General features: G+C 40.0%; 1 protein-coding gene across 8 annotated transcripts in view; it reads right to left on the minus strand.

The window, feature by feature from the left end:
• Window positions 1-13,956, minus strand: part of rad18 (RAD18 E3 ubiquitin protein ligase) — a 219,534-nt gene that overhangs the window by 148,480 nt on the left and 57,098 nt on the right. For all 8 annotated transcript variants that reach the window (XM_048606426.1, XM_048606423.1, XM_048606430.1 and 5 more), the window contains exons 4-5: window positions 7,621-7,694; window positions 7,476-7,536 (exon numbers count right to left, since the gene is read on the minus strand). In XM_048606426.1, the coding sequence (XP_048462383.1) occupies window positions 7,476-7,536; window positions 7,621-7,694 (135 nt within the window). The remainder of the gene's footprint in view (window positions 1-7,475; window positions 7,537-7,620; window positions 7,695-13,956) is intronic.

The raw sequence follows: 13,956 nt of genomic DNA on the forward strand, positions 1-13,956 counted from the left end.
TAATCAAAAATTACTCTACATTTTGCAAGGAGAGTTTGTCATTGCGCGAGTGCCTTGAAGTAATGTTATTTGACGTGAGTGTGTGGGTAATGGAACCTGACATTTCAAGACAGACACCAGGATACAGGAGTTATAGGTGCATAGCTTTTGCACTGATGATCACTTAACACAACTGCCATGCATTAAAACAGCAGAGGCACAGCAAGACAGCATTGTCAGATTGCAGCTCCTAATCACTCATTGAGATTAGTCAAACTTACTCTCCACTCCTTTCATTGGTGAAGTTCTAAATTGAGGAATTATTCTTCCTCTGCTGGCAATGGGAAAATCATCCATCATTCCCACAAGCCTATGTGTAAGCAAGGAAAGTTTAACCAACTGAAAAATGATCGTAAATTGTACAAAATTACATTATTATTTCTTGAAACTGGACAAACACCAGGTAGAAAATGAGATTCAAGTATCGATGGTTCGCTTTGAAAATATCTATCATTTTCCACAAGAGTCACCTGCTTTAAAATTAAATCACACCTCCAGGAATCTTTTATTCAGATCTTCATATTTCAGATGTCTCTTTCTGCACTTCCAAAGAAAACCACTCAAGTCACTGCTGATATAGCGCTGTAATTTGCCCAGTCAATTTTCAACTTGGCAATCAATAGGCTGTTCCACTTACTTTTTAGATCAAATGAATGAAAACAGGCTCAAAAGTTTGATTTAATCTTTCACATTTTTAAGATAGAAATGCCCTTTTGTTCAATGTACAACAGAAACACACACTAGCCAGATTTTGCAGGAATAAGGCATCTACTGACTTATCTTCCTCATCGGACATTTTTCTCCAGCTTTCACTAAACAAGTTTCCTTTCCCCTGTACATTGCAGGAAATACAAGGTTAATAGAATACCTAGAGCCCTGGTGAAGCAATAACATTGCATAATTGAGAAAGATGCAGATGAATGACAGCAAGTGTAAAATAGGGAGTCCAAGCAAGTATAGAAATAGTGATTTGATCAAGACAGAGAAAAAAAGAGAGGGCAAGTAAAACAAAGTTTAGAAGAGGAAATTTAAAGTCTTAAAAGTTCTGCAACCTGCCTCTTTCTTAACCAGAGTGGTTGCATGGTATACTTACACTGTTAAATACTAGCCCTAACTTTCAGTGGAAGGTTTCATTGGTAACTAGTGCAGCAATTTCTTGAATATCAAAAGATGAATGAAAGCCAATTGCCAGTTTAACAGGGGAGTTCTCATCAACCAAAAACTAGCAATTTGTAATTCACTTTTTTTATCACAAGCTGGTGCACCATTTGCAGATCAATAACAGTGTGCACACTAAAATTGCCATTATTTTGGCTGATCCAACCTGCTTCAACTGGTACATGCTTGTTTAGTCTGGTGGTATTATTGCCGGATTGGTAATCCAGAGACCCAGGTAACACTCCTGGATCCGGAATGAAAGCCCATCACATCAGAGGGTGGAATTTCAATCCAAATTCCTGGAATCACTGACCGCAAAATTATGGCAAAAACCTATCAGGTTTAATAATGTATTTTAGGGAAAGAAATTGCATCGTTACCTGGTCTGGCCTACATGTGACTCCAAACCCATAGACTCTTAAATGCTGTCTGCCATGGACACACAAGTCATTTTTGTATCAAACTACCAAAAAAATCCTCGGAAAACAAAAGAAATAGGATGGATCACCTCACATCAACCTAGGCCCCAGAAATGACAAAAGTCATTGTTGGCTTTGCAATGTCAAATTACTTACATCAGAGTCTAGTGCCAAGATTGTGAGAGCTATTTCACACAGTAGTCAAGCAATAGCTTAACAAAGAAATACTCATGGAATCACACCTTACAGATAACATCCCATCAGAGCAGAGCCATGGAGGTGGCAGGACAATAGCATACAGTCAGGAGGGAGTTGTCCTGGGAGTCCTCAACATGGATTACAGTCCCCATAAAGTTTCACAAACCACCATCCGTCAGCTGATGAAATCAGGACATCTCCACATTGAACAACACTTGAAGGAAGCAATGACCGTGGCAAGGGCACACAATGTACTCTGGGTGGGGGGATTTCAATACCCATCATGACAGATGGCTCAGTCGCATGAGTGACTGAACTGGTCAGGTCCTAAGCGTTGGTGGTGGAGTGAGTGAATGTTTGTGGATGGGGTGCTGATCAAGTGGCTGCTTTGTCTTAGGTGGTATCAAGCTTCCAGAATGTTAGTAGGCAAGTGGGGAGTATCCTATCACATTCCTGATTTGTGTCTTGTAGATGGTGGAAAGGCTTTGGTGAGTCAGGAGGTGAGCTATTCACTGGAGGACTTCTAACTTCTGACCTGCACTTGTAGCCACAGTATTTATATGGCTAGTCCAAATCAGTTTACGGTCAATAGTAACCCTCAGGGTGTTGATGATTTGGAGGGGGATGTGGAATTTAATGATTGTAATGCCACTGAATGTCAAAGGCTATGGTTAGATTCACTTTTGCTGGAGGTGGTACTTATGTGGCCCAAATATTACTTGCTATGTGTCAGCCCAAGCCTGGATATTGCTGATTATGAACAAGGATTGCTTCAGTATCCGAGATATCTCAGCGAACATCCCCACTTCTGACCTTATGACAGAAGGTCACTGATAAAGCAGTTGAAGATGTTTGGGCCTACTACAGTATATTCTATGGAATTCTTACAGCAAAATCTAACAACTATCACACAGACTAGTGGTTCAAGAAGATGTGTCACCACCACCTTCTCAAGAGTAGCTAGAAATGAGCAGTAATGCCAGAACTGCCAGCAATGCCCACATCCTGAAGAATGCTCACAGGAAATCTGGAAATGTTAACGTTGATTTACCAAGCTTACCATCATCCATCTCACCTCCATTTCTAGCATTTATTCAATGAAGCAGACTACACTATAAAAATAGGAACATAGAAAATAGGTGCAGGAGTAGGCCATTTAGCCCTTCAAGCCAGTCAGACACTCGTTTCAAATGACTAAATATGAGGAGAGTTTGGAAGAATAATGCACCCAGTAGTCATTGAACAAAATCAAAACTTCACAACACAAAGCTATTCAAAGTTCCCTCAGGAGATTTAGACAAATAAGGCACAATCTTCAATAAGTAAATGTTGGTGTACGAAGGAAACACATTAGTGCCGCATACACCCAGTAAAAGAAATTAATGCCAGGCAGCAACTAATGAGATGAGCCTGAAGCTGCAATTACTTTCATTCAGCAAAGCCTAATGCTTCAGTGATGAATACAAACAGGCAAACACAGTGCGCTAATGGAAGTCATAACCTGTCACTAATGTACTGATCTGTTGAGAATTGCTGCCATGTCCATTCCTGATTTGACTCAAGTATGACGTGCACAAAAACAAACAGAACCTCCTACACTCCTTAAAAGGGGCCCTGTTCCCCCGTAAAGAGTTCTGGAACATAAGAATTTTTAGTAAAGGCTATAGGCACATTTCTTTCTCATTGACTAAACTAACTTAGCCACCTTCTCACTAGATCAGTAAATTTGTTCTTCAAAAAAACATACCTAAATATTTACTGCATCCATATATACCAGCTACTTCAATATTTTTCGCAGGTAAGTTTGATCCCCAAATCTACTCCTCTTTAGGCTCCTAAGTTGTTCTCTTTGGTCCTCAAATTTAATAGCTAACAGGATGACGCCCTTCAACAATGTTACCCATTGACTGGTCTAAGCTTATGAGAAGAAGGTCAAGAACAATGAACAAAAGAGAAGTACGGCACAGGAATAGGCCCTTCGCCCTCCAAGCCTGTGCTGATCATCACACACTGACTAAACTAAAAAGCAAACCTTCTGCCCTTAGTCAGTCCATATCCCTCCATATCCCTATTCACGTAACCATCCAGACGCCTCTAAAATGTCACCAACATGCCTGCTTCCACGTTAAACTTTTGCCCTCTCACCTTGAGCCTGTGCTCCCTTGTAATTAAAACTTCAACGCAGAGAAAAAGCCTCTGACTATCCACCCTATCTATGGCTCTCATAATTTTGTAGACCTCTATCAGGTCTCCTCTCAGCTGCCATCTTTCCTTTGGACACAAGTGCTAGGACCCATGGAATTAAATGCCAGCTGGAGACACTGCCTCCAGGAGGTTCAGTGATGAGTAATTTTCACAGATTTTCTGTGTTTTAAAATAATTTTATTTAGTTTTCACTCATTTCCTTCCTGCTGAGTATTGACAGTGTTTCAATCTGCACAGTTTCCTGGGAATATATTTTAAAGTTCTGCTCTTTGCAGCTCTTCATGCAGGGTCGAACCACACCGAAAATGTTTTCTTCACTCAGCTCTTCTTCAAGGCACCAAATATCCCAATGGTTCACATTCACTATGTCATGTAGCACAAACAGAAGGTCCTAGGTTTGGTTCCTGGACTTTGCTAATGAAGTTATCACAGCCAGAGCAGCTCTGAAGTGCTACAAATGGACTCTGTGCCCAGGGTTAGAAGCACATGAGGAATCAGTCCAGAATATCCAATCCTGACCAACTATCCAGGGATTTCTTCTTGACAGTGGGTGCCCTGACGTTTATGCTCAAATCCTCTGCAACACTCACTGCCTAGGCTGCCTGTACAAAGAAAGCCACTATCCTGCAAGCTTACTTTTTGAGGGGGGAGGGGTGTACCAGTAAAGATAATATCTTCACCAAAGGAGGACCCTTCCAAATGACTGAAAGAGGGTCTTTTCATTGCCTTAATGTGGCTTAAATTTCAGCTCAAATCCCAGACGTGATGATCCAGAGTGGCTTTAAGTCCTGCAAAAGGCAACTTTCTGCCCACTTCTAAGCAAAGTTCCTGAGTTCAAACAATATCAAAAGAACAGTGAGATGAAAGGAGACCTATAAGTTGTGAGATGGCAAGGGTCAACAAGGGCACAGAGGAGGAGAAAGATTAGCTTACCTATGACTTTTCAGAGCATGTGGCCATTGGAAACAGTGAAATGCAATTTTAGCAAGTGACAAGGTCACTCAGTACAGCGCATAACTCTGCCATACAATTACAGAGCTTTTCCTTGAGGTTGTTCTCTGCCTGAATGATGGTTTGTAATTACAATGCTGAAAAGTAAACAAATATTTTTATTCACCGCTTCCATTTCATCTGAGGAGCTTCAGGGCAATCCACGTGAAACAACCTGCTCTGAAAAATCTGCTCACATTTTGATACCTGTGACAAATCCCACCAGATTCTGAGACAATCCATAATACCTAGAAGAGTCAACAACATTCTAAATAAAGTAACACACGCCACTGTAATGGGCCTTATTTTCAACATTTGAGTAGTTTAAAAAGTCCAAGGATCCAAGTCTTCATCAAAATCCAATCAGTTTTTCCTTGGGCCATAGTCTGTTTACTAAGATTTGTTGAAATCCACCCATTACCTTTCAAGATTTATTCATTCCAGAAAAACAGACTAACACAGAGGGTTGAAAACATTATCTCATCCATTATCAGTAGAGAAGGTACCTAAACAATTACATTCAAATGCAGTACTGATGGAACAAAATTCTAAGGCATTATTTCAATGAACAGGAGCTTTCCCCAGTGTCCTTGCCAATACTGATCCCTTGACGAACATGACCAAAACTGATAATCTGACCATTTTTAAAATCACATTGTTGTTTGTGGGACCTTGCTTTGTACAAATTGGGTGCTGCTTTTCTGACATTACGACAGTGATAACATTTCAATAAGGTCGCAAAGCATTTTGGGATGTTCTGAGGTAGTGGAAGGTTATAAATAAATCAAAGGCTTTTCTTTCCTTCCTTCAACAAGTCTGGCAGGCAGACATTAATCATTTTCAGTCTCCAGTGGTAATCGTCTTGGACTCAGTCAAATCAGCTTCTACTTTAAGCAGTTATGCATCTCACATTTCCAGTAAATGGATAAAGAACAAACTAGTGTACCTCCTGGACCATTCCAGACCTCAGAATGTCCCCCAAGTGCTCTATAACCAATGAGGTGCAATTTGATATGGTATCACTTGTGTAATTTATGAAATAGAACACAGGCCAATTTATAAACAGCAAAGTCGAAAAAACCATAATTAGATGAATGACCAGATAATCTGTTTTTAGGTGTTGGATAATTATTGGTCAGGACTCTGGAGAGAATCTAAGAAGATTTGTTTGTTGCTGTTAGTGGGAATTTGCTGTGCATAAATCAGCTGCTACATTTCCAACATTACAAAATGAGAACATATCCTGAGATTCTGAAAGGTGCTTTTGAAATGCCAGACTTCATTCATTTGGTTGATATCTACCTCACGGGTTGTTCTGGTCATGGATGAGAATCAGAGACATTGTCATTGATACTTATTAGCTCTTTGGGGCTAACATTAAGTACAGTGGTAGTGTCCCTGCCTCTGAACTGAGGCTCACTGTGCTTAACGGAAGCTCAAGTCCCTGGATTTTGGGCAGCACGGTGGTTCAGTGGTTAGCACTTCTGCCTCACAGTGTTTGGGACCCAGGTTCGATTCCACCCTCGGGCAACTGTCTGTGTGGAGTTTGCACATTCTCCCTATGTTTGCTTGGGTTTCCTCCAGGGGCTCTGGTTTCCTCCCACAGTCCAAAGATGTGCAGGTTAGGTGGATTGGCCATGCTAAATTGCCCGTAGTGTTCAGGGATGTGTAGATTAGGGGGATGGGTCTGGGTGGGATGCTCTGAGGGTCAGTGTGGACTTGTTGGGCTGAAGGGCCTGTTTCCACACTGTAGGCACTTTATGAGATTGGATTCTATGAGGAGTCCCATCTGCTTCAGACTTGTATAATAACATTTCTGAACAGGTTGATTAGAAAATATCTGTGGTGAAGCCAGTATCTAAGCTCTTTAACATCTATCAAACCACTTTTCCAATAATAGATTGCTTCTAGAACCTCTCAACACAGAAAATGAGGCTATTCAGCCTATCGAGCTGATGTTGGCTCTGTGAATTATTCAATTAGCTCCATTCCTCTCCTCTTTTCTAATACCCCTGCATATGATTCCTCTGCAGTCCAATTCTCCTCTGGAGGTGACCATTTTATCTGCTTCCACCACAGTTTTAGGCATTACATTTCAGACTATCACACATTGCTTTCTAAGAAAATCTCATATTTCCGATTCTCTTAAATCTTTGTCCATTGCGTCCACTTGCCCAACCACTAGTTGAAATCTTCATCCTATCCACCTTATCAAAACCCTACACAATGTTGAATAGCCCTACTAAAATCACCCATAATCTTCTCTACTTTAAGGAGAGTAATTCAAGTTTCTCTAGTTCCTCCACCAAAACAGAGTTCCTCATCCTGCTGACACTTTAATAAATCTCCTCTGTATCCTTTCCAAGGTTGCAACATCATTATATCTTTCAAGGTTGGCATTACAGTGGGTCATGGACAAGGAATTTATGAGCCTCTGCACTATGAGTAAAACAATCATGTACTCACGATATTCTTTATGGACCTCATCAATTTCTTCTTCTGACTGGTCCTTTGTGAATTTCATTATCTAATAAAAAGAACTGAAATGTTTTCCTTTGTTTCTCTAGAAAGGGTAGATTTAGAAACTCATAAAACATTGAACAAGACTTACATTTTCACTTGCTTTACTTTCAAGCTGAGCTTGGGTCTTCTCGTTCCTTTCAATTTCTCTAGCGATCTCAGAGGCTATTTGAAAAACACAATTAAAAGGATTTTAGGCATGAACGAACCCGAAATGATACAGGACATGAATGACAGGGGATGTGAAATCCTTGCATGTATATCCAACTGGAACCTGCCTTTCAGTCAAAGTCCAGATTATGATGTCCTAAGTGCAACTGGATCATGTGCTTATACAGGTTTATATAGAAACACTGGACAGAACCCTAGGACATCCAGGCATAAAATTTAGAAAGGGCAGGATGAGGCAAAAGTAGACATCACATGCAAGGTACAAAAGTAATTATGTGGCTCTTGACAAGGCACAAGACAAGAACTAATAGTCTTAGGTTATAGCTGTGGCCAAAGGTACTTCAGTCACATGCTGTAATTTTGCATTAGGAAGTCAGAGGCTTGGAAGATGCACGGTCAGCATTGTCGCTTGGATCATTCAGCATACTGGAATCAATGCACTTAAGGAAAAAAAAAGGACTCACTTACATCAGCTATGCCTTAATGTTGTCTATAATGCCTCTTGTCTTATTCATGATCATCACTTTAAAATGCTCCCATTACAATCAAAATTTGAGTCTGGTGCTAGGCAGCTCTAAATGCTCTTGATGCACAGCTGCAGAACAACATCTATAAATATTATCCAGAATATTTTGTATACTTCAGGATGGTGTCGAATAAAAACTCACTCACCATTATTGTTTAAGAAAACTCAGTAACAGGACTCTCCCTTGAAGGGCGGGAATAAGACTGGCACACAATCTCATTACCATCTTGGCCACCTTCACCTCATTAAGAACATCACGATTCTTGCCAGTCCAATAAAGGCAAGAAGGAAGAAGCAACTCTTGGGCTCCTCCTGGTGACACCGAGAGTCGCCCAGCATGTGACTATTTACTCCCATGCTGGGTCTGTAACTGGAGCGCTGCATTTAAAGGTGTGTGTCGATTGAATAAATCAGAAATCTCTATACTATATATTTGTATTGAAAACAAAATCCACATTCTTTTTGGAGGGTGCAAAACATTCTTCCCACAAACTCACTGAAACCAGAAAGACAATGTTTTACAATATAGACATATGTATATTGTTAGACTGGGCATGCGCTTAGTCCCAGAAATGTTATGTGTGCAACCTTTCCATGGACAGAATGTGTAATGCAATTTGCAGTATCTTCACTGCTTTCCACAACTTCAAACATCTGATTTACAAGTAATAACTGTAATATAACAGATGGAAATTTACATTTAATATTGAATTGTGCACTGCCAACCAATTTTCTCTACCTTCTCTTTCCGCGGGTAACCCATGTTGTGTGGTTGGTACAGGGGACATTCCAATCACATCTCACCTGCCAAGGATATGCACTTTCCAAGAGATTACCGGACAGAAACTTGCACGAACAAGAATCACCTTTGAACTCGGGCCACTTCAGGCTAATTTTATAGTCACTGCCGAAGCTAAGATGAACTCTATGTCTAGGGTCTACAGTGGGGGCAAATGAACATTATTCTATCGCTATTAAATATCATTGTTCAAGGCAGCTCTATTGAACAGAGAACGTTACTCAAAGACATGAAGGTGATTTATTGCTTGGAAGAATTAAGTTTTATTTTTCCATGGCAATAAAGGTCACAAAATGTCATTTGATTTAAATAATTACAGAGCAGGATTTATTGCTAACATCCCAGTGCTCATAAAGCATAATCCAGCTTGAAAAGCAATGATTCACAAGAGTTCGGAAGGAAATAGGAGAGGGGACAGAAAACCAATAACACATACAGCCTTTGATTTGACTCACATTTCGTAGGTTGGAAGGGACTAGTTAAAAGATTTTGAACTGAGTGACAGAATCAAATAAACTACATGTCAGCATTGTTTTTAATCAAACACAAATTAGCATTGTCAATTTACAATTTATTTTATTCACTCGTGGGACATGGAAGTTGCTGGCTAGGCCAGCATTTATTGCACATCCCTAATTGCCCTTGAGAAGGTGGTGGTGAGCTGCCTTTTTGAACTACTGTAGCCCATGTGTTGTAGGTAATAAAACAGAAAACAAGGCCTATCAAGAGCAATGAAATGAAAAGCTATGTAAAATATTCCAGGTGCAGACCCTTTGCTTGGGCCGACCTCCATCTCGGACTGATACCCACTCACTGGCTCACTGACGGAGTAACTCCTTCCTTTCAAAGAACTTATCTTTGTATTCAAATCCATCCAGGCCTCACTCTGTTTGGAAGCTAAACAATCTGCTAAATATGACCAAATTAATAAGCTTATATCAGATTAAAGTAATTTAGCTAAAATCTTGCAAATATTTTAAATTCCCTCTTCTTGTAAATGAAGATAAAGCACAACAAACAGATTAACTTTGACTAGAACTCAGCTGCTTAAGAATGTTCCCTCTAAGCTGTCCAGCTATGGGGCTGCAAGAAACAAGCTGTGCTCAAGAAACGTTACCTTTAAAATGCAGGTGTAAGCATGTGTGTGTGTAGTCACACGTCAGTCTTAAAGGGACTTCACAGTGCAAAATAGCTAGCCTTGCATGACAAACTGAGGAAACTTTGCTGCTCACTTCAAAAAAATTCTGATGAACAAAGCTATTGGAGTAACAGCGGTCAGTCATTGCTACATTAGAGGAAACATTCATAACTAGGACCAAACACTAACATCTGCTAAAAGGAAGAAACATAGAACAGGATGCCTGGATGAGCCCTGATTGTTTGCTATAGAGGGTCTTACGGTGCTGTGTTAGTGCCCTATGTCTGAATCAGAAAGCCTGGGTTTAGGTCTGACCTCCTCCAGAGATGTACCACAACATCTCTGCAACTGCTTGATTAGAAAAATATCTAGAACAGAACGGGTCAACCATTCCTTTGACAATTGTGTCACTTACAAATATTTTTAATGAACAAAAAGAAAGATCAGTATAAACTGTCCTTTTATGAAAAAAAAAACGGAAATCAAAGATCTCAGGAGATTGTATACCAACAAGAGTTTGTCATCTCAAACAGTTGTTGACAATCGCTGACACACAGTGACAGTACATGGAACAAAGAAACTAAAGTCGATTCTGTATACTTCTGGTTGAGCCATGAGCCACCAAAACATAGGTCTTTGGCTCTCAATAAGACCCCTCAATGGCTGTTTTTTTTTTAAAAAAGGCTTTCAAACAAAACCAGAAATTGCTGGAGAAACTCAGCAGGTCTGACAGCAGGTCTGAGTTGAGAAAGCAAATGTTTCGAGTCCAGTACAAACAGTTAGTGGACTCAAAACATTAACACTGTTTCTTTCTCCACAGATGCTTCCAGACCTGCTGAGCTTCTCCAGCACTCCATGTCTTTTGTTTCAGATTTCCAGCATCTGCAGTTCTTTGCTTTATATTGTTGTCTTAAGTTTCTCTTTGCGTTGCTTTCAGCTGTACACTGCTTGTGCAGATGTTAGCATCACTAGCTTGGCAGATGGCCCATATAAAGGCAGATTAAGAATAGTAAGGCTGAACATGTTGGTGACAATTTGATTCCAACTTTAAGGTCATGTGCTGTCCAGCCATTGCTCAAAAAATAATGAATGGCAGAATCATCCCTCATCCACAGGACCCTACCTGCAATCAGCAGTCTACCTTATAACTCACATTATAATAATACAGGCAGAGCATCAATGCTTAAAGCCAAAACATGACATTGCAAAGGTACAAAGAATTTTAATTATCCAATAGTCAACAACTGAAAAACACAAACAAGTGGGGAATTCAGTGTTGAAAAATAGATGCAATGCTTTCAGAAAAAGAGAACCGTTTTTGCACAGCAGGTGGTTGGGGTCTGGAGTGCACTGCCCGAGAGTATGGTGGGGGCAGATTCAATTGTGGATTTCCAAAGAGAATTGGAAATATTATCTGAAGAGAAAAATACTTGCAGGACATGCGAGTGGCACTAGGTAAGTTGCTCTTGCAACGGCTCAGCACGGACATGATGGACTGAAAGACCTCCTTCTGAATGGAACCATTCTGAATCAATGATTCAAAATCACTGTTCTCTGTAACCTATTTCTCATGAAATCCCCTTCACTCACTTGTGCTCATTTACGTACATTGGATCGATTTAGCTCAGTTGGTGGGACAGTTGATTTGTGAAGCAGTGTGATGCCGCGACAGCATGGGTTCAATTCCTCCACCAGCCACGGTATGGTGGTCCTCAGGTTAAATCACCACCAGTCGTATAGTCTGGTAGATGGCGATACAATACCAAAATACACAAGATCCTGGCCTGCAAACAACTGAATTTTACAATGTTTATCCTAATTCTCTTTGCCCTGTCTCGGCTCCGCAGCCTCCTTCAACCTCTCAAGATATCGGTAATCCTCCAAATTAGGCCTCTTGTGTATTTCCGATTTCCATCTTCTCACAATAAGTGGCTTTGGCTTCAGCCATCAAGGCCCTAAACTCTGAAATACACTCCCCATAAACACATCTACCTCGACCTCTCTTTCCTCCTTTAAGAGTTCACAAACTGTAGCCACATCCCTAAGTGGTGTTGGCTGTAAATAGACCCTTCCCTCTACTCCATATTCAAATGGAATCACGGTGTAAAGAATTTGGAAAGCATCATCCTAGAGCCAATCTCGTTCATCATGCTTTCGGTCCTTTGTCCTCACATGGCTCAGTGTCAAGTGTTCTTTGATAATTGTTCCTCTTTCACTGTATTAAAGGATACTGTATAAATGCAAGTTGTTGTTGTTGTTGTTTTGTGGATTGAATCTCCTCTCCATTCTTGCTATTCCAAGATAACAATCGGACAGCTGCAATGCATATACCACAGAACTATCCTTATTCAGTTCTAATGCTATCACCACTTTGCCACAGTTCAGTTACTAAAAATAGAAAGGAATAGTTTTTGGAAGGCTTTTTTTAAACCAAACTTCTGTACAAACCCATCTCCTTTATTGCCAAAAGTAAGCTCTGCAATGAACGAGAATTTGAGCAGAACAATGCAGGTTGATGCTCTAGTAGAGACCTGTGGCAATGCTGCACTGTCGGAAACGGCATCTTTTGGATAAGATATTAAAACAAGGCTCTGTCGGCCTTTTCAGGAGGATACATAAGATACCAATGCACTATTCTGAGGAAGGGCAGGGGAGAACTATCTAGTGACCTGAGCCAATATTTATTACGCAAACCAATATCACAAAAACAGATTATTTGATCAAGGTCACCTTCCAATCTTACTATTCCAAGTTGACTGCCATATTTCCTTCAGTACAACAGCAACTACTTTGCTTTTAAAGTGCTTGAGCAACTAGTTCAGGAAAGGCACTGTATAAATGTGAAACTTCTTTTAAACCAACACAATCAAGCAGATGTTTATTAACAATTTCTACGTTGCATTTCAAAATAAACCTGATATTGTAACCTGCAATTTCACTCATACAGCTGAGCACTGGTTTCTTAAAATAAGCATTTTTAATTGGTAAGTGCTGGAAATAGACAGGTGGCATATAAATCCTTCTCCAATTTGCAGTATTTAGCTTTCATTTGTTATTATTGTCTGGCCGATTATCTGTGGGAAACCAAATTTTAAATACCTGAAAATAACAGAGAAGTAAAATGACCGATTTAACCAAGTTCATTGGCATAAAGACTTGCCACTTTCTCTGTCAAACATACCAGATGAAATAAAAAAAAGACCACTGACTTTTGAATTCCAACATCTGATTTAATACTTACTAATTCAAAGGATAACAATTGCAAGTGCCAATAGTTTAAGAAATCAAATAACCACGGCCTCAGATTAAATGTAGAACTCAAGAACATCATTAGGATTTTAAAACTGCATATTGTTTTTCCTTCCAGTATATTGGACTCTATTCCCTATTAGTTTTCTATATGTGTTTCTGCTCGGAGAACGCCAATGATTTTATAGAAGCCTCATATTTGATGTTGCGCCTTTATTATTTTTACGGAATTGGCAGGTAATCAAATTGCTTTATTATTCAAGAAAATTATGGAACTGGTTCCTTATTGTTTCTGGTGAAAACAGTTAATTACACAGCTACTGGGGAAGTTAAAAAGTGGAAACTAAATCATCCCCATCCCGCCTCAGTTGTAACAAATGAAGTAGCATTATCGCTTAAAAAAAAGAGACATGCTGTCAAAGGTTTCAGAGATAGTAGGAACTGCAGCTGCTGGAGAATCTGAGATAACAAGATGTAGAGCTGGATGAACACAGCAGGCCAAGCAGCATCAGAGGAGCAGAAAGGCTGACGTTTCGGGCCTAGA

This window comes from Rhincodon typus, chromosome 16 (genome assembly GCF_021869965.1).
Source record: "Rhincodon typus isolate 14 chromosome 16, sRhiTyp1.1, whole genome shotgun sequence".
NCBI lineage: Eukaryota > Metazoa > Chordata > Chondrichthyes > Orectolobiformes > Rhincodontidae > Rhincodon > Rhincodon typus.